Source organism: Passer domesticus, chromosome 11, assembly GCF_036417665.1.
Source record: "Passer domesticus isolate bPasDom1 chromosome 11, bPasDom1.hap1, whole genome shotgun sequence".
NCBI lineage: Eukaryota > Metazoa > Chordata > Aves > Passeriformes > Passeridae > Passer > Passer domesticus.
This window is the reverse complement of record NC_087484.1, coordinates 1818262-1844827: the sequence shown is the minus strand read 5'-3', so window position 1 is coordinate 1844827 and position 26566 is coordinate 1818262. Positions and strand designations below refer to the sequence as shown.

General features: G+C 45.4%; 1 protein-coding gene and 1 long non-coding RNA gene across 2 annotated transcripts in view; both read left to right on the top strand.

Moving 5' to 3' along the window:
- The first annotated feature begins 9907 nt into the window (after nucleotides 1–9907).
- PPM1L (protein phosphatase, Mg2+/Mn2+ dependent 1L) overlaps nucleotides 9908–26566 on the top strand; it is a 57453-nt gene continuing 40794 nt past the window's right edge. The window contains exon 1 of the mRNA XM_064385116.1: nucleotides 9908–10739. Coding sequence (XP_064241186.1) covers nucleotides 10341–10739 — 399 coding nt within the window. The 5' untranslated portion in view covers nucleotides 9908–10340. The remainder of the gene's footprint in view (nucleotides 10740–26566) is intronic.
- Nucleotides 12723–14897, top strand: LOC135278553 (uncharacterized). Its single transcript, XR_010346018.1, has 3 exons — nucleotides 12723–12913; nucleotides 14481–14554; nucleotides 14663–14897. It is a non-coding gene; the product is annotated as an uncharacterized LOC135278553 (long non-coding RNA).

Sequence of the window (26566 nt, the reverse complement as noted above, 5' to 3'; positions counted from 1 at the left end):
AACCACCTGTGCCCTACAATGGGGACTTTTTATCCAATTACACAAAAGCACACAAACCCATGGAGAAGGAGAAGGAGAAAGAAGGAGAAGGAGAAGGAGAAGGAGAAGGAGAAGGAGAAGGAGAAGGAGAAGGAGAAGGAGAAGGAGAAGGAGAAGGAGAAGGAGAAGGAGAAGGAGAAGGAGAAGGAGAAGGAGAAGGAGAAGGAGGAGCAGCCTCCACCCCAAAACCTCCATCTTGCTTTATCTATATTACTGTATTCTAAACCCTTAAACTCTGAGTTTCCCATCCTGTGATATCACACACTTCTACTCAAACTCCACACCCACAATCCCAGTTCCATCACTCCATTTTGGAAGCATTGGCCTCAGGTCAGTGCAGAGTTCTCCTGGGGGCCAGAGCCTGCCAGCACAGAAAGTCTGAAATTCTCAGCATCCAGGGTTCCAACACCCTGGCAAACCTTTCCCAGCAGGAATTCGTACCCAGAGCAAAGCCTTTGGATCCTCAGGGATTTATGAACCACAATCAAATCCATTTTTAATCCTTCCCTCACACACATAACACTTTTATGGCCTTAAACTATAAAAATGGGCCCTGCCACTCCACAGGGACTGATTTTTCCAAGACTTCACAGAGTTGCTATTAAACCCATTTTGTGTTCCATAAATTTTTATATCCAGCATTCCTCCCTGGCTTGCTTTCCTGTCAGAGGGACCTGCTGGATTTTATTTTCAAGATAAATCCAATATTTTCAGCCACGTTTTCCTCGTGCCAGGTGTAACCCTGGAGAGCCTCTGTGAAATATTGTTTGATGGGGAGAGAAAATAAAGGCCATTTTAATAAAAAAGAGAAAAAATATCCATAGTTTGTCTCATTGCTACCTAAATGTGGAAATCCTCCTCTGCCTGTCTTCATATGCAGACTCCAACTTAAAATGAAGGATATTTATCAAAATAATCTTAATTGTCTGGGGAAAGGGAGAGCTTTGAGTACACAAAATTGTCCTTCTAGCCAAAATTCTGCCACAGATTCATGTATTAGGCCAAGATTTGGATGTGATTAAATGATCTTGATGTTCTTGCAAATGATTTTTATTTAAAAGAGGGCCAAGAAACAGTTATCCACCAAAAAATACCAAAATCAAAACAAACAAAAAAAAAGGTAATTTTCAAATGTTTCAGCAAAAAATTAGGGTTTTTATGAAAGCCCTAAAACCAATGTAAGTGATTCCTGAAGCAGATATTTATAGCAACTTTAAATCTTCTACACCCTCTTAAAATAGTCCTAAAGATCTAAATTAAAGAGCAATCCCAGGCCTATTTTAAAACTAAATCCTGAGGCTGTCAGGAGGCAGAGTGGGGTTAAGGAGTTATGTGGGAACAGTGAGAAAGCAGAGAACAGCAGCCTCTGAAATTCTGGCACTGAGGAAAAACCCAAGATATTTACACCTTTACACCATGTTCTTTTACAACTTGGATGGAGTTAAACACACCAAAATACAGCTCAAGGGGGAAATTACACTATTTATCCTTTAAACACACAGCTATGAATGTGATTAAATAATGGAGCAAATTGCTGTCAAAATATATTCTGTGAGAAGAGCTGGTATTGAACAGAGATGCAGGAGTGTGAAAAGAATTATTAAATTGGATTTTCCCATTTTTTTATTTATGCACTGGGCTGTACAAATTCCACATCCCTCCCAACCAGCCCCACTGATTCCCCACATTCCCAAGAATCCAGAATTGTGTGGAGGAGGACACAGGCTGAAGGTCACTGGGGCTATTTCTGTGCTGAAATATTTCCAGAGCAGGGTCTCAGTTAAAAACCTTTCCATTTCAGATTGCTCAGCAGAACCTGGCTGTTTGGAAAAAGCCATTTTAAGCCCCAGCACTTCATTAAACGTCTCTTGGTACCAGAGAGGAATAAGTGAACCTTAAGGAAGTAATAGAGCAGCTTGAGAAATGGCAACTTTTTCAAATCTGCATTATTCCACCCCAATGTAATTTAGCCAATGTTTAAAATTTATTTTCATTTAAAATGAGGCTTTCTTGCTCCTTCAGAGAGGCTCTGTCTGACTGATGGTTTTTTTTATTGCCCCTTCTGCCTCGATATTTGTCCCTGTAAGACTTCTCAGACATTTAAGAACCCTTTTTATTGGGGTCACAGGCCTTTCTGAGCTGCCATCAAATTGCCTGGACAAGGACTCTTGAATTTCCTCACATCTTCCCAGCTCCTGACTCCAAACTGTTTGGGAGGGAGCTCTTTGTGGTGACTCAGAGCTGAAGGTCACACAAGGCAACATTTACTGCCACTGCTGCAGCTCCAGCTCCTGCATTTCATCTTCTCCCTCCACCCCAGCACTGCAGATGCTCCTGAGAGTGAGAAACTTGGGAAGATAAAGAAAAAGACCCTAAAGTCTTACAAATAATATGTAATAACTACTAGAGGAACAGAATATTTGTGCATTAGGTGTCGGTTGTATTCATTTCTCTTATAGTATTCATTTATCTTTTTTCTCTTATGTATTAATTTCTCTTCTCTTTTATTCATTTCTCTTTAATTTCCAATATTTAGTTTTTTTCCCCATGGTTCTGCTGTTCCATGTGCGACTGAAGCAACTCTTGTTGAAGGGAACACTTGAAAAAACACTGAAGGAGTGGGGTCTTCTTTCTCAGGCTGCAAATCCATCTCCCTCCACTTCCAAAGACTTTTGTGTGTCGAGAATTCTACGAATTTTCAGCTCTAGACAGACCAGATAAAGAAAAACAATCGAAGAAAGATGGGTGAATCTGCAAGCACTCCCCAGATCCTGCACATTATGCTGTGTTTTGCTTTTCTGTCCTCACATACATCAAGTCAGGAATTAATTCCTGTTGCTCCTGCTTGGGAACATAACCATCAGAACCCAAATTTTGGCTGCTGGCCCAGCTCCTTTCACAGAAGTGCCTCAGCCACCTCCTGTTCCGTTACAAATCCACAGCAGCACGTATTTGTTACACACAAAGTGCTGTTCCTTAATGCTCAGCCAAGCTGGGAAATTGTTTCTTGACTCCTTTGCTTTTCCCATTACAGCGAGGAGCAGAAAGGAGAAACTGCTCCATGTGCACGCCGTTCTCTGGTTTTGCTTCCAAAGCCCAGGATTAATTCTCTCATTAAGGTGTTTCTGCTCAGTTGAGCTCCCTGTCCTCAGGCACATTTCTTATGCTCAGAAGTTGAAGTAGAAAAGAATCCTTCCCTGTGAGAGTGGGGAGGGTCTGAAATGGAATTCTCAGAGAAGCTGTGGCTGCCCCTGGATCCCCGGGAATGTCCAAGGCCAGGCTGGACAGGGCTTGGAGCACCCGGGATAGTGTGAGGTGTCTGGGTGGGTTTGGGGGTCCCTTCATCCCAAACCATTCTGGGATTTTGTGGCAGCCTGTGGAGGAAGGGCTGTGCTCTTCCTGCTGTCACTTCTGGTGACACAGGAGAGAGGGGTTGGTGCTCCTTTCTGTAGCAGGTCAGGTCTGGACACCCTGAGCCACGCCAGCACCAGGATGGGATGGGAGGAACCAGGGGGAAAAAGGGAATTCAGGGAATGGGATGGGAGCAGAGCCTTCCCCTCCTCGGGACACAGGGAAATCCTGGATCACCCCTCCAGCAAACAGCAGCACCTCCATGTACTGCAGAGCTTTCCTCCCTTAGCCTGAGGGGGCCATGAGACCCCCGAGCATCTCCAGTCTCTGTGGTGCAGTCTCCTCAGCTTTGGGATGGGGAACGGGGTGGGACACGCTTGGATTCCAGAGGTGGCTGGAAAAGCGCTGCTGCTGTGCAATGGAGCTGCAGCCCCAGAGAGTGAGGGGATGAACCACTGAGGGGACATCGACCACCCTGAGGGGAACTAACCACCCTGAGGGGACATTGACCACCCTGAGGGGAACTAACCACCCTGAGGGGAACTAACCACCCTGAGGGGACATTGACCACCCTGAGGGGAACTGACCACCCTGAGGGGACCTAACCACCCTGAGGGGACATTGACCACCCTGAGGGGACATTGACCACCCTGAGGGGAACTAACCACCCTGAGGGGACATCAACCACCCTGAGGAGATGAACCACTGAGGGGACATTGACCACTCTGAGGGGACATCAACCACCCTGAGGGGACATCAACCACCCTGAGGAGCATTAACCACCCTGAGGGGACATTAACCACCCTGAGGGGCATTAACCACCCTGAGGAGCATTAACCACCCTGAGGGGACATTAACCACTCTGAGGAGACATTAACCACACCCCAGGACAGATCCACCTTTTCCCCACTGCCAATCCCCCTCGTCCCAGCTCTTGGGAGGTGTTTGGGAGGGCAGGGATGGGATCCAGGGCAGGGCAGGATCCCCTCAGCTGCAAACCCCTCACTGCTCTAAGCCCAGCCCAGAGCTGGGTTTGACACTCAGCAGGCTCCAGAGATGGACAAAGAGCCTGGTTCCTGCTTTCTGTGGCTTTTTCCACAGAATTCACAGAATCACCAGGTTGGAAGAGACCTTCAAGATCATAGAGTCCAACCCATGCCCCAACACCTCAACTAACCCATGGTATCGAGTGCCATACCCAGTCTTTTTTTAAACACTTTTTAGGAAGCAAAAACTGATTCTGCCAGCCAGGAAAAGTGCAAATCCCTGCTCCTTATTTGTGGGGCATTACTCATGGATTGGGAATGGGCTGCTGGGAGCCAGAGCCCCGGGCTGAGGAGCTGCTGGTGTCAGCAGCTGATCAGGTTGCTGCTTGTGTGTCCTCACCTCCCTTATTAAGTGAACTTGAGGTGATTTTCTCTCCACATCCCAGGTTTCCTGGTTGTTCTGGAGAATCCCAGCTCTCCACAGTGACCAGAACTGATAATAAGGCCAAAAAAGCATGAGGCACAGCATTAGCAGTGGACTCACAACGCAGCAAGAAGCTTTCCCTCTGTATTTTAAAGTTTCATTTACTTGGCAGAGCTGCTCTCCTAACTTCCAATTTAAACGGGAAGGTCAGCACAGAACAATGTTTTTGGAGAAGTCACGGGCTATAAATAAATCCCTTCATCCAGCAGATAAACAGCAGAGGGATCAGTGGAATTACATCCCAGCCCTTCCACTGCTCCTCCTTTTTTTGTTCCTTCTCCACCAGCTGAAGGAGCTGCCAGTCATTCCCCCCTTCCCAAACAGAAACTGGGAATGTGGCACGTTCTGGGAGCTGGGAATGCTGAAAGCACTGAGGCAGGCAGGGAGGAAAAGTGGATTTAGGTTCATCTTGCTCCCACCAGCTTTTTCCACTTGCAGAAAGGAGCTGGAAGCAGCAGCAGGGAAGCCCACAGATGTTTGAAGCTCATTGCTGCATCTGGTGGCAGCTTCTGGTGCCTCAGGAGATCGAGGAGTGAGGTGGGAATTGGAAATTCAAGCAAAGTCATGAAATTAAACAGCAGTCAGACGATTCCCCCTGTTCAATCCCAGCTCCAATGCAGCAAATCTGCATCCTGAGGAAGCAGATGGTGCTGTGGATGCAGATCTCACCACGTGGGGAGGAGGAGAGACAATTCTGACAGCTGAAGGCACCAGCCCAGGCAGCTATTTTGGGCCAAAGCATGCCATTCCCATCACACCCAACATATTGCCCAGGAGAAGCCATTCTACTGATGCCTCAGGTTTTAGCTTTATATTTTTCACATTCTGTGCTGCTTTAGTGTGCAGTTCTGAGCTTCACATTGGGGATGGTGAGCTCTGTGCACAGAGCAGGGAGACAAAACAATTCCTGCTCCAGCTGGGCACCAAGGACAAATGATCCCAATCTCAGCCCAGGAGCACAAAGCCCGTGGGCTGCAGAGAGAAAAACAAGCAGGGTGGGACTGCAGGGGCTGCAGTGGGATTGGACACTGAACTGCAATGTGCACATGGAGCAGAGCTGAGCCCAGGGAGAGACCCCGGCAGCGCTCGTGCATTTTGGGACCATTTGGGTTCATCCTGGGGGCAGCCCTGGCTGGGCTCTGGTGCTTATTCATCTGCCTTGCCTGAGAAAATCTAAATTAACCCAGAGCTGATTTGTCTCAATCCTGCCTCAGAAGGCTTCACTTTTTGTGTTTTATGAAGAATTTGGTCAAGGGAGGGCATCAGGGCTTGAATGAACCTCCGGAACAGCCAAGGCACTTAGTGAAATCTGGATTTTGCACTCTGCAGTCAGCTGAGGGCACAGCTAATTTTAATCTCAGAGAAGTCACCAAAAAAGGCACCTGTAACCTCAGCTCCCCCCTCACCTCTGCTTTGGGACAGGCCTGGCCTAAGGATTTAATCCTGAATTTAAGCCTGTCATGTTCTGCATCCAAAAATGCCTCAGAATGAAAATGTGAGGCATTCAAATGTATAAATCAATTTTGCAGCCCTTTGCTTAATGCAAATTAAACAGTCTGCACCACAGACATGAAACAGCTGCTAAACAGAGTAAAAATTAATGAAGAAGAAAATGAAGATTGCTTTGCTGCTGCTTTTTATCAATTCGTGCCCAGATCTGAGGAAGGTTTGTGAGAACGCTGCCAGTTTGCAGAGCGATTCCAGATTGCTGAGCTCCTATTTCCATTTTCCTGGCGTGTCCTGGAGTTCTCCGGGAAAGTGGGGAGTTTGTGAGGCATTAACCCCCCAGCAGTGCTCCACAAACACTCCCTGGTGCCTGCGCTCTGCAGCGGTGCTGCTGGGTAAACCAAAGATCACCTCGGGGAGCAGCTCTGGCTGTCAGGAGCATTTTCAGCCTCACCTGCTGGGTGTTCTGGTGGTTCCTCGGTCATTTCCCAATTTTCAGGGAGTTCACACCTGGAAAATGAGAGGGAAAATCTGTTTGGAATAAATTCTGTCTCCCAAAATATGTCATGCCCTGGAGAGGTGGACTCCAATATTTTGGGGCTCGTGCTGCCACCAAGCAAAGACCCCCAGTGACTTCAGTGCCCAAATTTTTGTGCCAGCTCCAGAATTGGGGTAATTCAAGGCTCTGTAAGTTGGCAAACCCCAGAATTTTCTTCTGAAATACATCCCAGGTTAAACTTTTCCATGAAATTAACATTGGCATCTTTCCTCGATTGTACCACCAGGTAGTTTGACTCTGATACTCAGAGTAAGTAAGAAGATGTAAAAGTTAATGAACAACATCCCGTAGTTAACTTGGGAAATGAGACAAGGTTTTGTTTTATTAAAATAATGTTAATTCCTTGTATAATTTACATCTTATAAAATGAAAAAAATATATTAAAAATGAAAATTCTATATTTATAATCAAGAATTATATTCCCTGAGTAAGGCAGGTGTGGAATTTCCACCCCAGGCACCTGCAGGTAGTTAACCCGGATGTCTTAATTTTTATAATTTATATGTAATAATTTCACTGCTAATTTATAGATTATCATTTCACTATTATATATAATAATTTCACAATAGTGAAATGTATATATTTCATTGTATATGTTATATATATTTAATTGTATATATTATATATAATAAACATAATAATTTTACACACTGCACTGTGTTTTGGTGGATGCCATTCCACGGCAGAATAATGTGTTTAATAAAAGATATTAAAACATCATTCAGAAATATCCCTGTGCCTTTCCTTCCACAGACACCAAGGTCACTTGATGGTTCTGGGAAACAAATAAAAATCAGATTTTACACTTGAAGATGTCCTGGGATTGAGAATGCTGGAAAAGAGAAAGGAGCAACTTGTGTGGAAAATTGCTGTTTGCATTTCACGTCTGCAAATGTTCCTCTTCGGGGGAGATGCAGAACAGGAGTGCTGGGATGAGATTTCTCAGGGGGAGGCAGAATTTCCCTGCAATTCCCGGTGTTTGCTGCGAGGTGAAATCCTGGCAATAACATCAGGAAATGTCGTTTATACCAACAGAGATGCAAGCGCTGCCAGGAGAGCTCAGGCTCGTTTACTGTTACCCAAACTGATGCACAGAGCAGGTTCTGAGATTGCCACCGAGTTATTCCTCTGGAGAGCTGGGCCCGTGTCACCCTGAATATCCCAAAAGCAATTTTTACACCTATCTGGAAAGGAAAGCACAAGTTTTATTGCATTGCTTTGCAGTCCTGACATGAAAACCTCCACTTTTACAGCTGTTATTATTGGTGCTGATTCTTCTCTTCTGATTTTGTATCTCAGCAGAGGAAAGGGGAGGTGAATCCACAGGTTTGGGGGAATATTTTGCTGTAATATTTTCTAATCTTCAACGAGTCACATTATTGTGCACATCTGATTGATTACAATGGAAGTATTTAAACCAGAAAATCCTGAGAAAACCTCTTAACTGGGCAGCAGAATTCAGCAAACAGCAACAGCAACATCCCCCAAATTTTAGCATCCCAAGAATATTATAGAACAGATACCCTCCAGATTTTGGGAGTACTTTTACAAGGAAATCTCCATCAAATTAAATGAAGTAATGATTTTTGGTGACCCATCAGTGTTGTGTCCTCACTGCTCATCCCCAGGGTGAAATAATGGTAAATTCAGTTTGCAACTGCAGGAAATTAAAGTTTTTCACTGTTGTTATTTTTATTTAAGTTCTCTTCCTAAGTACATTCACAAAATGAGGCTTCTTCCAGTCAGAACTATTGAATTTTATTTAATACAAGCAAGAAGTGACAATGATAAAAACGCTGGTATTATTCAGGCTAGCAAATAGGGAGAGTTTCTCCATTATCTCACTCTCTATTTTCATTCTGGGTACCACAAAAATTGCCTAGAAAAGCTGAATACTGCTTTGGGAATATTGGGAAGATAATTCCCAGGTTTATTCTGTTTATAACCCACAACTCCTGTGTACATGAATTCCCGTTTGCAGTATCAGATTATTTGTTTCTGTAGCCAAAATATAAAAACAAATGATGCCCTGATGGTTTCGCGCTACGGGCGAGCAGGAGGAGGAGCTGTTGAGCAAGGAATGCTTTTCCCAGTTTTCCAAGCTGATAATTCTCTAGTTTATTCACAAACCTGGCTCAGAAATCGCTTTTCATTCCTCTCACAAGGGACCAAAACCTAAAATTAAATAGCAGCTGATACCCCGAATATTGGTGAGGGTTTTATTGCTGATTATTTTGAAATAATCTGTGGGTGCTGAAGTTCTGCTTCTCCCCTGGGAAGAGCTGCTGGAGTGCAGAACGAGCCCTGAAATTGGGAATTTTTGGCTCAAGCCACTGGGCTGGCTCAATAATTATTATGTTTTTATCTTCTTGTTTTGTTTGTGTTAGGGTTGGGATTAAAGTGTTTGAGATGTATTTTGTGTTTGGTCTTGGATGTTTATTATTTCTTATCTGTATTGCAGTTTTATAGGTTGTGAGTGCTGTAGTGTCTTATCAATAAGTTCAGTCTTTTAAGGATAAACTGTCTAATTGAGAAATGACACAGATTTTTCCCAACAAAACGCTACCTTGACAAACTCTACTCTCGGTTTAGTAACTGACAAGATCCTGGTTTGTTTCCGTTTTGACTGCGAGCTTGTGAAGGGACCTGGGCAACACACGAGGGTCAGTTTCGTCCTTTAGAAGAATCCCAGCATGGCTTTAAGGGACGGAAGGGGCTTTAAGGGACATCTATCCTATGGGCAGGGACACTTCTCACTATCCCAGGTTGCTCCAACGACACTTTGATTAAATAACTTTGAATAAATAACTTTGATTAAATAATTCTTAATTAGACTTTTAAATAATTTTGATTAAATTTTTATTAAGAATAATTTTAGTTTTATTAAAATCACTTTGAATAAATAATTTTAAATTACATTTTGATTAAGTAATTTGGATTTTAAGGTTTTTTTTTAATTAAAATTGCTTTGATTTTTTTTTTTCATTTTCCTGGCTCCTTCCCCGGCCTCTCCCAGCCTACAACTCCCAGCATGCCCCACAGGCCGCCCTCACCGCCGCGCTCCCGCGGGGGCTGCCGGGATTTGTAGTTCGGCGTTGCGGCGGGGGCGGCGGCCGGGACGCTCCGCCCGGGTGGAAGGAGGGCGGGCCGGCGGCGGGCGCGGGGGGCACGGGACGCAGGTACCGCGGGCGGCCCTGGCAGCCTCCTCCCGGCCCGAGCCGCGGCAGAAGCGGCGATCAGCAGCCATCCGGCGGCGCAGCGCTCGGCGCATCCATCGGCGGGCCCGCGCCCCCGCGGCACGGCCGGGGCGCCGCGGGGCCGGGGCGCGGCCGCCGGGAGCAGCGGGAGCGGAGCGGAGCGGAGCGGAGCGGAGCGGAGCGGAGCGCGGGGCTCGGCCGAGCATGCACTGAGCGAGCGGCGCCGGGCTCGGAGCCGCCCCGCTGCATGGTGTGCGGAGACACGGTCGCGATAATAAATGATAGAGGATACAATGACTTTGCTGTCTCTGCTGGGTCGGATCATGCGTTACTTCTTGCTCAGACCGGAGACCCTGTTCTTGCTGTGCATCAGCCTGGCACTGTGGAGTTACTTCTTCCACACGGATGAGGTGAAAACCATTGTTAAGTCCAGCAGGGATGCGGTGAAGATGGTGAAGGGCAAGGTGGCCGAGATCATGCAGAATGACAGGCTCGGGGGTTTAGACGTGCTGGACGCTGAGTTCTCCAAGACCTGGGAGTTCAAGAGCCACAACGTGGCTGTCTACTCCATCCAAGGCCGCAGGGATCACATGGAGGACAGGTTCGAAGTAATCACCGACCTGGTGAACAAGACTCACCCCTCCATCTTCGGGATATTTGATGGGCACGGAGGAGAGGCAAGTGCTCAGCTGGAAAAAAAACCCAATAACACAACAACACCAAAAAAAAAAAGGGGGGTGTGGGAGGGAGGATGGTCCAAGGCAAGGCGTGGATGTGTTCTCACCCGCCAGGTTTGTGTGGTTGTCTTGTACATTGTGGGGAGGGGATTTCCTTGCTTTTTGGAGGGGGGATTTCCTTGCTTTTTTGGAGGGGGGTGGATGTCTGTAAAAAAGGGCTGTGTAATCCTCCCTTCCCTTTATCCCTCCTTACCCCTTCCGGGCTCAGCACGGCACAAATGTGCCTCTACCCCCTTTGCCCTCTGCAGTAGTAGAGGTTCAATTGAAGGAAAGGCTGCTGGAGGTGGCTCTGACGTGCGTGGAATAACGATGATGAGCACAAACTCCCCGGAGTCATCTTTTGTTACAGCCAAGTGCGGTGTGATGTGATTTTGGCAGCGGGCTGCCTTCTCCCCCGGCCACAGCCGGCAGAGGTGAAACAGCAGCGCTGCTGGAGGATGCTGAAGTGTGTGTGTGTGTGTGTGTGTGTAAAATGTGCTTGGGGTGATTCCCTGTCCAGGGAGGAGCGCGGTGTTTGGGAATTGTGTGGAGTTCGTGCCATGGAAGCGCGCTGTCCCTGTCCCTGCCCTGCTGGCATGGTGGCACTCGCCGCCGGGCCGGGCAGGCTGAGCATGGGGATATTCCGTGGGCTGCGGATGACAAATGTTGGAACTGCAGCTTCCTCTCTGCCTTTTAGGATGTGGTGCTGCCACGCAGCTTTTGGTGTGGCACAAGGCACGCGTTTCGTAACTGTGGGAAGGACGAGGAGTTTGTCCTTGTGTGGCAGAGCTGGGTGTGAGGGAACCTGCTGGCCTGAGGGGGAGAAATGTTGGGCATTTTCTGTGACAGAGGCTGTTCCTCCCGCTGCTCCCCCAGATCCAAGAGTCCAGATCCTTCCTGGAAAAGCTCTGGCAGTGCCCAGACACTCACGGGGCACAGGGGTGGCAGCTGCTGCCCTGCTAAACCTGGAAGGGCTCCTGGAAAATCCAGGCCCTGGGCTCGGCATCGGGAACCGCTGCCAGGCTCGGGAAGGGACCTGGGCTCTCCTCGCAGTGTCACCTATTTTTCACCCTTTAAATTAACACAACTTCTTTGGATATTGAGGATTGTCAGCTTCATGCTGAGCCCTGTTTTGGGGTATTCTGTCTGATTTCAGGTGGGGCACAGCAGTGCCAGCTCCTCCTGGCGTTCTCAGGCCGATTCCCTGGGCTTTGGAGGAGCGCGAGTGGCAATGTCCGTGGAACATGGGTGACAGTGTCTGTGGAACACGGGTGGCAGTGTCCGTGGAGCACGGGTGACAATGTCCATGGAGCATGGGTGGCAATGTCCATGGAGCATGGGTGGCAATGTCTGTGGAACACGGGTGGCAATGTCTGTGGAACATGGATGACAATGTCCGTGGAACACGAGTGTCAATTTCCATGGAACACGGGTGTCAATGTCCATGGAACACGGGTGACAGTGTCCGTGGAACACGGGTGGCAGTGTCTGTGGAACACGGGTGGCAGTGTCCGTGGAACATGGGTGACAATGTCCATGGAACACACGTGGCAGTGTCCATGGAACACGCGCGGCAGTGTCCATGGAACACGGGTGATAATGTCCATGGAACACGGGTGACAATGTCCGTGGAACACGGGTGGCAATGTCCATGGAGCACGAGTGGCAATGTCCGTGGAACGTGGGTGGAAATGTCCATGGAACACGGGTGACAATGTCCATGGAACACACGTGGCAGTGTCCATGGAACACGCGCGGCAGTGTCCATGGAACACGGGTGATAATGTCCATGGAACATGGGTGGCAATGTCCATGGAACACGGGTGGCAATGTCCGTGGAACACGGGTGGCAATGTCCATGGAGCACGAGTGGCAATGTCCGTGGAACGTGGGTGGAAATGTCCATGGAACACGGGTGACAATGTCCATGGAACACAGGTGACAATGTCCATGGAACACGGGTGACAATGTCCGTGGAACACGGGTGGCAATGTCCATGGAGCACGAGTGGCAATGTCCGTGGAACACAGGTGGCAGTGTCCTTGTGTCCCAAAGCATTCCCAGCTTTTCCCGGAGGAACAGGAGCCCTGAGCAGTTCACTGGGGCCATCTGGCTCTTTTGTGCCCGGGAGGAAGGTGCCGGGGCTCTGCCTTTGTGCGAGCTGAGTTTCCTTGTGGGAACCGAGCAGCCCAAACAATTGGGGATGTATCTGAGTGGTGTTTTTAAACAGAGTATTCCGAGGCTGTGGGATCCAGGGTGAAAGGGGGATCTGATTTCTTTCATTAATTTTGTAGCTTGCCCTGCACGAGATGGCAAGCTGAGGGTATTAAATAACCCCCAACTAACACAGGGAATGTTGGCATTTAGCTAATGTGCCCCGTGGATATTGCCTGCTTTGTTGGGCATCTTGAAATTCCATCCATGGCATGCATTCATGTGGGATCTGTGGAAAACTCACTGGCCTTTTGTATCCTGCTTCCTCAGAACTTGTTCTGATGGATTCAGTGGCAAAGTACAGGGAGGTTTTTAATTTTGAAAGGTTCAGCAGAACTCTCCACAGATCTTTCTAAATTTAGTGGTTTATAAATGTATCCGTCTCGCATCTGTTATTCATAATGGAATCCTAAGTGTTCTTCATGGCCTTTACTCCTACAAAAATAAGTTGAGGACCTAATTAGTTTCAAGATTTAAATTTTAGGTAAAACTGTTTCAGAAGAACATGAGCTGTGTGCTGTGCATACAGCAAATATATATATATATATAATGTGGAACGGGGTTTATTCTAAGCAGGTTTTGTAATTTTGAGTAGAAAACAAGGGAGAAGAAAAAAAAATTATGCTCTTATTTAATCCCTAGTACATAATAATACATTTTAAGTCTCTGTTTGAATGAGGGGTTTGTATGTCTTAATTTATTTTAATTTTTTTAAAACATCAAATACTCTGTGAAACACTTCATCTACGCACGTAACGAAGCCTTTGTGAAGGTTAAATTTTCCATATGGGCTCCCATTAAATTTCTTTATGTATATATTATAGAATAAAGAACAGCTGATCCCTGGGGTTACATGTGAAACAAACTGTTGTATATGGGGAGAAATTTGTTTTTCCAAACAGCCCATACCAGAAATGAGATGCCAGATTAATTATTTCCGGCTACATGGAAGGGAGCTTGTCTCCATTAATTACTCCCTGCCATATCCCATTGAAGTGGAAGGATGGAGGAGCATGATTCAAGCAGCTTCAATTACTGTGCACTGCTAATTTATGAAGATTTCTGGGCTTTCATATCCCAAACATTTTGCATAAATTCGACTTTTCTCTTACGTCATTTCCTCTTCCAGCTTCCAGTTTTAGCTTGGGTAGGTTGGCAGACATTGCTTTGGATTTTGTGGGTGGCTTGAGAAAGGAGTAAGCAAAAATACTTATTAATGCTCTGGTTTGCTGCAGTAACATCTGCAAGGCAAGAATATTTCAGAGAGAAAATTGGATGTGGGGTGTGTAATGAAATGTGTTATTAAAGCTTAGTTTCTTGGAGAAACTTCTTTTATTAAAGGTTAGTTTATTGGAGATATAATGGTGGTGATGATGATGATGATGATGATGATAATGATAATAATAATAATAACAATAATAATAATAATAATGCAGAGCAGGTAGAGGTCAAAGAAGACCTTTCTAGATCTTCCTTTCATCCTTCTAGATTTAGAAAGAATAAAGAAGAGTTGCTGCCTGTTGTCTCATTGAATGACTTTGGCCAAAGGATCACCCTTCAAGGTGACTGAACTTATAAAAGAACAAATTTTATTTTTTTTATCAGCTTATTTTTAAGGTTTAAAAATTGCTTGAATGTTTTTTTTTCCTTGTCCTTTTTCCTTTATTTAGGAATTTTGGGGCTGTCCAGGTTGGAAGATGGAGCAGTGTCAAACTCCACAAATGACCAAATAACAAATGAAGAGCTGGGAAGCTGAGCAGAGGGAAGGCTGGCTGCTTAATGAGAATGATTTCCCTATTTTAACTACCATTTACTCTCAAATATTTAAGGTTTAAGCACGCAGTTTAATGAGATCTCAGCATTAGACAAGGGCAAAATAGCTCAGCTCCCATCTGCAGTTTTACAGTTATGGCTCTGCTGTAAATCATTGGTTTTTTCCTAACCCTGTGGGGTGAAGGTTTTAAAAATAATTATGGTAATAGATAGTACCTTTCCCTGCCTGGGCTTGTTTGCAGTTGTAAACGGATGTGGGAAATTACAGCTCAGTAACTGTCTCATAAAAAATGTCTCTTTTTATTTCCCTCCACCTCCCGAACGGGGACATGGCAAGACTTGTCCCTCATGATGTGTAGCTGTGGCTAAGAGCTTTTTCTGCCTGGAATAATTGGGTTCTGGAGCTGCTGAGCCAGTGTTTTAGGATGGAAAACACACCTTTTTATTTTTATTTGTTATTCCCAGCACAGGGAAAGGCTGGGGAGCAGGAATGGGGAAGGAGAGAACGGTGTGGAAGTGGGGCTCAGGACCTCAATATCAGCAGCCCCAAGTGCTGGCAGAAGTGTCTGGTTACTGATTAACTAAGAAAGACACAAAAAAAAAAAAGAAAAAAAAGGGAAAGGTCAGAAGATAATGGTGGAGAGTCCTGAGGAGCCTCGTGTGAGGCTGTGGAAACGGGAATGCTGAGGTGAGGCCTGGAGGAGAGGGCACTGTGCCAGCTGTGTTTGAATCAACCTGCTGTGCATTCCCATCCAGCTCTCTGATCCTGACAGCAGAAGGTGTTTGTGCTGTGCTGAAAGAGGAGAAAGCTGCCAATTTCACAATTTTAGTTCATTTTTTGGTGGTTTTTTTAATTTGCTAATTCTCATTCCAGCCCCATCCCTGTGATGCTGAACTACTTAAGCAATCTCAGCAATGAAAATTTATCTATCAGGCTTTTGAGTCAAGGCCATTCAGGATTGATGGCTTGGGATTTTATAAAAGGTAGGAATAAATCAAACAAAGGCTTTGGAGTTTCTCTGGATGTTACAGCCCAGTTGTAAGGAGAAGTCTTTGAGGGTTTGCAGTTTTTAAACAGAAACTGCCAGCATGGTTTTCCTTTTATAGTAATTTCCTTTGGTTTCTAATCTAGAATCCAGTGCAGTGTGCCCAAATCTTTGAATAAATATTTACGTAGGTGAGGTCATGTTGATAGGCAAGTCCCAAATCTGCTTATGAATTCCCCTCCAGTGGCCTAAAACACAAGTCAAAAATGATCTACAGGAACATTCCTGTCATTTTGTTTAGGTTATCTAAGTTTTATTCTTGCACACCATGCCCTAGGATTATGATTTTCACCCTACAACACCATGCTGATTCGATTTAGGGTTAAACTCTACGCTCATTTGCTGTACAGAAATTGATTAAAATGCTGTAAAAAGCTGTAATTGGAAGGAGGAACTTTAAATGCTGCCATTCAGGGCTGTATCATTGGGTGTAGGATTGAGCCTTTTTTCAATTTTGATAAAAATCAAGAACTCAATTAATTTTTAATGTGTTTTGCCAGCTTTGTTTTAATCGGTGTTTCCCTGTCTGAGCTCTCAGGCTGCCAACAGATTGCCACTGGTTTAATGAAATCAGTTTTGATTATGAGATGCTTTCAGATTATGAAAGTCATTGAAGTTATCCCCATGAACTTGAGGAACTCAAGACTCCTCCATGGGATGTGTTCCTCATGGGAATTGCTGTGCATGGGGAGGAAACAATCTTGGAGCAGTGGGATTTTAATAATTTCTGTTCCATAGCTCAGGAGTTTGGATATTTTTGTGTTCAATAGAGTGAGAGAGAAAAAAATCACATCTTCTGTCATGTGGGTTAGTTAAACCAGCAGATTGCTCTGCCTCCAGTGTGGTGTTTCCAGCAGCTCTTTTGGAGCAGAGTAGGATTTCTCCTCCCTCCCTTTTTGCTAGAAACCCAAATATTTACGGTGTAAATTGTGCCTTAAAACTGTGATTTGGCTTCTGGCAGTTTCACTTCTGAAACAATCTCCTGGCACGTGGTTGCTGTGTTTTGCTGCTGGCTGGTTTCTGCTGGTGGCTGCAGTTTCCTGCAGCAGTTTTGGCACTCTGGGGATGTCCCATGCTCATGGCAGGATTCCCGTTCTCTGCTTTTGGCACTTCTCAGGTTTTTTTCTTCATTTTCTCAGGACTTTTCAGCCCTGCCCCTCTTCATCTGGGGTTTTGTGTCTTCCTCAGCACGCAGGTATTGCCTGCACTGACGTGAAATTCCACCTGTCCTCAGCCCCAGGAGCCTTTGGACACGTTGATCTGCTCAGAAAGGAGAGGATCGTGCTGTGAGATCAGCCAGGTTTTGGGATCCAGCCCTGGAAGTGTCCAAAAGCAGGGTTTGGAGCATCCTGCTCTAGTGGGAGGTGTCCCTGCCCATGGGATGAGATGGGCTTTAGGGTCCCTTCCACCCCAAACCATTGTAGGAAAGGCAACCCAGAGGTACCTGGCACTCATTTTTCTTAGATCTCAAGGTTGAGATCTTGCTCTCCCCTCACAGCATAGAAGCCTTGACAGATCTGGGAAAAGGAGCAAAATGCTCATGTGCTCCTCCTGCTTTCAATCTCTGCCCTTGCAGGGAGACTTCCCAAACCTAATTTAAGGGCAGCAACTGCTCTAATTATGCACAGAAAGTCACACGCCTCTTGCTCCAATTTTTCACTGCAATATTTGGTAAATTCTCCAAGTTTCAGTGAAGTCAGCACCCTTTGGGCCCTACGGCACCCCCTGCTCTGTGTCCCACACGGACTCCTCACCCCCATTCCTCATCCCTGCCGGTCCTGTGGCCACACTGCTGTCCCTCATCCCACAAACCCTCAGGGAATGCTGTGTCCCAAGGAGCTGTGCCCATTCCAGCCCTCCTGGGATGGATTGTGTGCTGTAAAACAGAGTTTGGAACTCCAGGTTCCCTTTGGCTGCTCCTGCTGCTGCTCAGGTTCCCCAGATCCCAGCCCAGCTGGCCAGACCAGTTCCTCTGGCTCAACCCCAGCCCAGGAGTTCTCCCATGGAGGAGAAGGTCATGAACATTTAATGACCCTTTTCCTTTATGAGCCTGTAGAGTTTCACTTCACCCAGAAGGTCAGGAAACAGCAAAGGCTGCAGATAAGGCAATCCCAAAAGGAAGTTTTCATCCTGACAGAAATGTCCCTGCTGGATCTCCAGGCTGTTGTCATTTGTGTGTAAAATCAGGAGTTGTAACAAGCTGCAGATTTTTTTTCTCTCTTTTGGGCTGTTTTATCTGCGTTTACTCCTGTTTTTTAGCTGGTGTTTAACACTTCAATGTTAAACACTGGTGGTTTTATTAAAGCAGTTTAAAGCTCGTGCCAAAAGTAGGTTTCATTTGAAAGCAGCGTAGCTTTGAAAAAATGCAAATTTCATTACAGTTTACGAGAGAAAAAAGGTTTGCAGGCGCCAGGATACTGACAAATACTCAGGGTAAGTAAGACTGGTGAGAATGGTAAATTTTAACTGAAATAACTGCTCATTCACACCATGAAATTGATGTTTATATGGCAAATACAGCTTGGACCAGATCAGGCTTGATCCAGGAAGGATCAAGGGAAATATTTTGGTCCCGCTAAAAACCAGAAAGAACAGAAGGTCATTGTTAAGAGCAGGCTCTCAGGTCTGGAGTGGTTTGCCATCAAATAATGTGGATGGAGGAGAAATCCGCCTTTCTTTCTGCTCCTGTGGAAAAGCCATCCCAGAAAAGCAGCTGGTGGTGGATACACAGAGCTGGGATCTTGGGATTGGGGTGTTGGGAGAGGGGACAGGGGAAGAGGGGTGAGAAAAGGGGATGGGGAAAGAGGAGTGAGAAAAGGGGACAGGGGAAGAGGGGTGAGAAAAGGGGACTGGGGAAAGAGGGGTGAGAAAAGGGGACGGGAAAGAGGGGTGAGAAAAGGGGACAGGGGAAGGAGGGGTGAGAAAAGGGGATGGGGAAAGAGGGGTGAGAAAAGGGGACTGGGGAAAGAGGGGTGAGAAAAGGGGACAGGGGAAAGAGGGGTGAGAAAAGGGGATGGGGGAAGGAGGGGTGAGAAAAGGGGATGGGGGAAAGAGGGGTGAGAAAAGGGGACTGGGGAAAGAGGGGTGAGAAATGGGGATGGGGAAAGAGGGGTGAGAAAAGGGGATGGGGGAAAGAGGGGTGAGAAAAGGGGACAAAGGGAGGGAAGGATGAGGGGAAGAAGGAATGAGCAGAGTGGACAAAGGAAAAGAGGGGTGAGCAGAGTGGACAAGGGGAAGGAAGAAGGGATGAGCAGAGTGGACAGAGGGAGGGAGGGATGAGCAAAGGGGACAAGGGCAGGGAGGAAGGAGTGTCACTCTTTGGGTTAAGCCCATCACCAAGCCCCGAGAGCAGCGTGGCAGCACAAAGGACTGTCCTGCTGCTCCTACAAACTGCCTGTGCTGCTGGAACATCTCCTGCTCTCATCATCTGCGACCTTGCCTGCTCCCCAGCTGTGGCAGCAGCTGACATCTCCAGCCACACAATCACAGGACGTGTTTTCACTGCCAAGCCACGTCGCAATTAGCCACGGCTCCTCGTGTGGGCAAACCTCAAAGCTCCCCTGGAGAAATGAGCTCTTATTTGCATTTACTTTCAGCACCAAAATGTTATCCCTTGCAAATTTGCTCATTGTCATAAGTGTTGATAAAGCCTTTTTTTTTTTTTCCTCCGAATCCCCTTCAGGGGTAAACATTTGATTTTATTAAGTTCTGTTATAATAGCTGAAGCTGTCATACAGCACTGCTTTCAATCAATATGCTTTTTAATGTGATAAATCTCTTTACTTGTTCATTCTCTTCCCGAAAGAAAACTGCTGGAGGGTGTGAAATATTTCTTCTGAGGGAAAGTGTGTGGCCCATAATACAGCTCTGTGCTGTGCCACTTCTTTAAACTTCATTTTAAATGGGAATGTGATTTATTTCCAGGTAATCTCTGCATGCACTGCATTTTCCCTGGAATGTGTGCTCCCTCCAGACAAACACTGAGGCATTGAAATATCTGATTGTGGTTGGCATGAAATAAAATCTCTGTCCAAGACTGTGTGCTTCAGGAATGAAGTGTGGGAGTAGGAGGAAGGGGAGAAGGAACATGCTTGTCTCTTTAGTCCTCTTCATGTTTATACCCCTGAGCTTTCATCTGCTTTGCTGCTTTGCAGAGTGAATGGGTTTTTTCTGATTTTTATAGCTTTTTTTTTATTCCTCAAATGGTTTTGGAGATGTCTAGGACATTATGTAGGATGTAGAAGGTGCCTTTCATGTTGGGTTTTTTTATCGTGGCATATATGTGACGTGCTTCCCGTGGTTTTATTTCTGCTGGGAAGCAGGGAAGTTGGGCAACAGTCTGGATAATCCCACCAAGCAAAACTAATTTTTCATTGGATATTTATTCCTAATTACCTGAAGTTTGGCTGTTCATTGTTGTGGGAGAAAAGGGGAACCACAGCTGAAGTTTGGCCCTTTATTGGTGTGGAAATAAAGGGGAATCAGACCAGGAGAAGTAGGAAAAACCAGTCTCCAGCTCCCAAGGAGGACAGAAGCAGAAGCCCTGGGAAGGAGACAATCCCATTTCCCCAAAGTGGAGTTAATTAACTCCCAGGGATGTGCACTGTGGTGGGAGATGCCAAACTGGTGGAATCCATCCAACTCCTGAGAGGCTGGATTTGTGTGTGAGGTGATTCCTGGGTCAGGATGATCCTGGTTTTATTTGGTGCTGGATTTGTTTTAGATTATTACTGTGTCAGGATGATCCTGGTTTTATTTGGTACTGGATTTGTTTTAGGTGATTCCTGGCTCAGGATGATCCTGGTTTTATTTGGTACCGGATTTGTTTTAGGTGATTACTGTGCCAGGATGATCCTGGTTTTATTTGGCACTGGAGTTGTTTTAGGTGATTCCTGGCTCAGGATGATCCTGGTTTTATTTGGTGCTGGATTTGTTTTAGATTATTACTGTGCCAGGATGATCCTGGTTTTATTTGGTACTGGATTTGTCTTAGGTGATTCCTGGCTCAGGATGATCCTGGTTTTATTTGGTGCTGGATTTGTTTTAGGTGATTCCTGGCTCAGGATGATCCTGGTTTTATTTGGTGCTGGATTTGTTTTAGATTATTACTGTGCCAGGATGATCCTGGTTTTATTTGGTACTGGATTTGTTTTAGGTGATTCCTGGCTCAGGATGATCCTGGTTTTATTTGGTGCTGGATTTGTTTTAGGTGATTCCTGGCTCAGGATGATCCTGGTTTTATTTGGTGCTGGATTTGTTTTAGATTATTACTGTGCCAGGATGATCCTGGTTTTATTTGGTACTGGATTTGTTTTAGGTGATTCCTGGCTCAGGATGATCCTGGTTTTATTTGGTGCTGGATTTGTTTTAGGTGATTCCTGGCTCAGGATGATCCTGGTTTTATTTGGTGCTGGATTTGTTTTAGGTGATTCCTGGCTCAGGATGATCCTGGTTCACCCTCAGAGCTGGATTTGTTTTAGGTGATTCCTGGCTCAGGAGGATCCTGGTTTTCCCTCGGTGCAGGCTGGGGGAAGCAGCAAGCCCCCTGTTTTGGCAGCACTCCTTTGTGGCTCTCCCAAAAGCCCTTCCAGTGCTGTAACCCCGGGTGTTTTGGGCACTAAACTTTGCCCTCTTTGTTCCTGCCACATCTCTGCCTTGCTGGCACAAATTCCAGCCGCTGTTGCTCGGGACAGAGGGAACAAAGAGTGGCAGCAGCTGCCTGCTCCATGGTGCCCGTGCCAGGTGGCATCACCCAGCAGAGGAGAGCCCCAGGCAGCCCCCATAAATATTCATGTAGTGCTGCTTCATCTGCAGAGAATTCGGGGTGACACACCCTCATTTTCCTGAACGTTTGATGCTCTCATAGAAGAACCATCCCTGGAGTTTGACTTTTTGAAAGCCTCAGGACTGCAGTCACAGGAGTGGTTTGGGAGTGAAGCAATGACGGAATTCTCAGAGGATGAGCGTTGCATGAAAGATTTGTAATCCTTGGCAATTAGGAAATTGTTGCTGAGGTTAATGAGGATATTATTTTTAACTTTGAGGGCAGGAGTAATCTCCTGCCTCCGGGATAGAATTATTTCAATCAGTGCTTTAAATAAGCACTTTCTGGATGGTTTAAATTGACAAACATTTAAATCATCAACCGGAATTCTTTTTTAGCTGTTATCTACCCTGATATATTCACATTATTTTTTATTTTGCATTGAGGCAGAATGGTATTTACTATCAGCGTTTAATTGTGTGAGGTTGGGTTTTTTCCCTGTTTTTTTTTTTTTTCTTTTTTGTGGATATCATTGCTGTACGTAAAAGCAGAATGAAAAGCTAAATGGGAAGCCAAATACTGTGATGAGATCAGGAACCTTCTCCTCAGACTCCATTTATAACTGGAATTAGAGACAGACAAGAATTTGAGATAATTCTGCTCGAGGTAACCCATCTTCAAAGAGAATGATGGCAAAATAATCAATTATTTTTAAAAACCACTTTTTTTCCCCTGCTTTTAGAAGAAACTCCCAGGAGCTGGTTCCCACTTCAGTAACTATTTTTCTTTAACCTTCAGAGGCAAATATATGCTGTTTACATCTATAATTCTAATTGATTATCATATTAGGGCGATAGAATATATTCTCAGGCTTTGAGAAATACATTTTGTTAATAGTTTTATTTTTAAGCAATTAAAAAAATAAAGCAACTTGTGTTCCTTTCTAGTGTTGTATCACAGCTCTGGGCAGTAGCTGCACACGGGGTCAGGCTGCAGCACCGCCTGTGATGAGTAGGAAAAATACTCCAAATAAATTTAAGGAATCCCTTGGGATGTACTGGAGCACTCCAGGCTTTTGAGCTGCCCGAGCTGGAGTTTGTGTGCTCTGAAGTGTCCCTGTAAACATTCCACTGAGAGCTGAACTGCCACGGCAGAAGGGCCAAGGAAAGCGTTTCCAGCTGCAGAGGCAAGGAGCTGTCTCAAGTGCAGGCTTTAAAAGCCTTTTTGGCACAGTGGTGTCCATCTTATTAAGGAAAAACCCGACAGGGAGGGAAGATGGTGTGGATGAGGAGTAGGAGAGGCTGTAACCTCAAACCTATTATAGAAAGAGATATTTTTACTGGAATGTTTTGTTGCAGAGTTTCCCAGCACCTCCAGTTGACAGGAGAGCTAAATACAATTCCAGTGGCAAACACCATTCAATTGAGACTTTTTTTTTTTTTGATACCCAAATTGAAAACTTTGCAGTTTTTTCTGTCTCAGTGGCTTTAATTGACCTCCCCTCTGATTCAAAGTCTCTCAGAAGTGAGTCACAAAAACATGTAATACCTCTGTGAACAGGTGTTTCCAGCTCATTTTACAGGCTCCAGTTCCTGCTAATGTCTCTTGGCTGCTCTCATACAAGCCAGGAACACAAATCAAAATAGAAATTTGTAGCCCCTCTCTTGTTTTCTCCCAGATGCAATTGCTCCTTTTTTTTTCTTTTTTTTTTGTGAGACTCCCCCTGTGTCCCTTCTGTTATTTAATGTGACACCAGCACCTTCCTGCTGGGCTTTGCAGTCCCAGCTTCTTTGTTTAATGGGATTATTAAGAAATTAATGGCACCTAAGACAGGCCAGCACCAATTCTCATCCAGATCATGGATCTGGGTGGTTTTTTCACACCAAAATGAGAAACCCTGGTTTGAACCTGGGCCAAACTGAGCTGTTGGTCATGTTTTAGGTGCATTTTGGTTTGAAACAGAGGTTTTGGTTCAAAAAGTGATGTAAATAGCCAGGCAGGGGTGGGGAAGTGGGGCTTTGTTATCCCTGCCTTCCTCTTTTATTTGCAGAATTTATGGCATTGTGGGACACCACAAAAAGAGCTTGACTTCTTCATTTATCAAAAAATGAACTGAAGGTCTCAGCAGCCCAAAGGGAGCTTTGGGGGAAAAGTTTAAAAAACAACAGTGAAACAAGTAAAGTCTTTTCCTTTATAAAGAGTAAAGTCTCTTCCTTTATAAAGAGTAAAGTCTTTTCCTTTCTAGAGGTGTGGTGGTTTCAGGGCACCCAAAAGTGAATTAACCCCAGAACTTCTCTTCCCTCTGAGAACATCACCCCTGTGCTCACCTGTTCCTCGGGAAAAGGACTTGGTGTTCCCTCTCCTTGCCAGCAGGAGCCTTTCCACGGAGGCAGCATTTGAAAATTCGGAATAATTTGCCCTCTCTGGAGCAGCACAAAGGAGAAAGTGCAAGAAATGAAAGTGTTGCCTTCGGCTGAAGGCTGCAGGTGCTGCAGGGGGGGTTCCTGGGGCTGCACTCTTTCTTCTCTCTCATTTTCTGCTGTTGGGACTTAAAAACATGCCCTGGAAAAACTAAAACTCTCCTGGAAGCTTTTGATCCAAGAGCCCAGCTCCTCAGAGAATGGGGATGTGGGCAGTGTGCTCTGATTTAAATAAGGAAAAAAATGTTACATTAGGGAACATAACAGGGTTTATTCTTCTGATAAAAATGCCCCAGATCGAGTTAAGTGGGTTTTTTTGGTTTTCTCTTTCAAAGTTACCTTAATAAAACATTTAAAGCCTCCTGATCTGTCTTGAATTAAAGTTGTGTGTTGCAAGAAAACTGCTCTTAGCAGTGAGGGGCATTTCAAGGTGACCAGGGACGAGTTGGGAACAATAAAAAGAAATTAAATTAATTACATTGTGGGTGAGGTTGCCTGTGTTTTATCCTCCCTCTGTACAGCCACATGAGGAGGCGAAATCAAATGAAGACAGCTGAACAGGATTTTATTATTGCCTAAAGCTTAGACAACTCCACACCACAGGAAAGAACCTACAGGCATTATTTTTGTGCTGCAAGAATTGGAAAAAAAAAAAAAAGACAGGTAATGAATGGTCAAAAGCAGCAAATATGTAAATATTTTGAAGGGAGAAGTAATTAGTGGTAGGAATGAGCTCACACTCAGCCCTGGGCTGCCAGAGCATCTCAGTTCCCCAATAATCAGTTGGAAAACACATCAGAGGTGCCTTTTTTCCTGCACTCATTAAGCTGCTCCAGCCAGGGGTGGCATTATTGAAATGTCAGGGTTCAAGAGCCTGCCAGGAAAGCGTTCAGGGCAGGGAAATGCATCCAAACACTCCAGCAAAGCTTTTTGTGCTCCCGTGCCTCTGCAGGTGGCCCCGTCCTGGAGCTCAGCTCCCATCCCTGTTCCCTGGGGATCTGTGGGAGCAGCGAGTGCAGCTGATAAAGGGGAGTTGTCACTGTGCCCTGCCCTTCTGCACGGGGTGCAAGGCCAGTGCTGACTTCACTCCCTCAGGGGTGACTGATAATTGTCAATATTGTCAATATCCCAGGCCATTTCAGCCTCTTGGAGTCAGTAAATATTTTAATTTGATCATTTTCAGGCCACAGAGTATATTCTCAGGCTTTGAAAAAAAATTTTTGTTAATAGTTTTACTTTTAAACAACTTTTTTTTTTCCTTTAAAGGCAACTTCTTTGCCTTTTTGTGTTGTCACAAGGGTCAGGCTGCAGCACTGCATGTGATGGCTAGAAAAATACTCCAAATAAATTTAGGGAATCTCTTGGGATGTATTGGAGCACTCCAGGCTTTTTAGCTGCCCAAGCTGGAGTTTGTGTATTCAGAAGTGTGCATGTAAACATTCACTCTTTCAGGTGTGATGAATTTCAATATCTGAGGCAGTTTGAACTTCCTGGAGTTAGTCAACTTTTTAATTAGATCTTATCTGCATCAGCTGGCTGAGAGTGGAGCTGTTGTAAATCTCAGCTGGATTCCAGAGGGGCCAAAGTCAGGCTGGGCTGAAGTGCCAGGTGCATTCCTTGGATACCTGGCACTGGAAATGGGGCTTTCTGATCCCTGCCTTCCTCTTTTATTTGCAGAATTTATGGCATTAAGGGACAGCACACAAAGAGCTTGACTTCTCCATTTATCAAAAGTAAACTGAAGAGCTCAGCAGTCCAAAGGAGGTTTGAGGGAAAGTGTAAAAAACAAGAGTGAAACAAGTTAAGTCTTCCCTTCCCTTCCCTTCCCTTCCCTTCCCTTCCCTTCCCTTCCCTTCCCTTCCCTTCCCTTCCCTTCCCTTCCCTTCCCTTCCCTTCCCTTCCCTTCCCTTCCCTTCCCTTCCCTTCCCTTCCCTTCCCCTTTTTCCTTTCCCCAGAAAACCAAAATCAATTCATTTGTTAACTGAATTTTGATAAAGATAAGAATATCTGGGTTAAATTCTGCTCTGTGTGAGAGATTTCAGTACTAATTACTCATTCTGTGGGTATTAGGTTTTCTTATTTTACATTCAGCTTTTTAAATCCTTATGTCTCAAAAAAAAAACGAATTCTAGATGGAATTGAACAATCTGGATTTAGATGGTTTTGAAGCGTGAGCAGGGAAGTTTGCAAAGCACTGTCTCTGGATTTCCTCAGTTAGCAGTGCATTTTTCTGGACGAGGAATTAGCACAGGAATTCATTTCATGAATGAAGCGTGGGGTTCAGAAGCATTCGTGGGTCACGGTGTGGGTGTGAACAGCAGCAGCCCGGGCTCCACAATGCTCCTGCTCTGTTGTAAAAGCAGCTTGGTTTTTTACCCTGAAAATGCATTTATTAGAGGTTTATGGACAGCTGAGAGGGGTCATCTTTAAAGTAAAACCAGTTCTTACTTCTGGATTGTTTCAGAAATAACCTGAGCAATCTGGGCTGGTGGAATGAGGTGATCTTTGAGGTCCTTCCTAACCCAAACTGTTGTAGGATCAGTGATTTTTAATTTATTTATTTATTGTTAT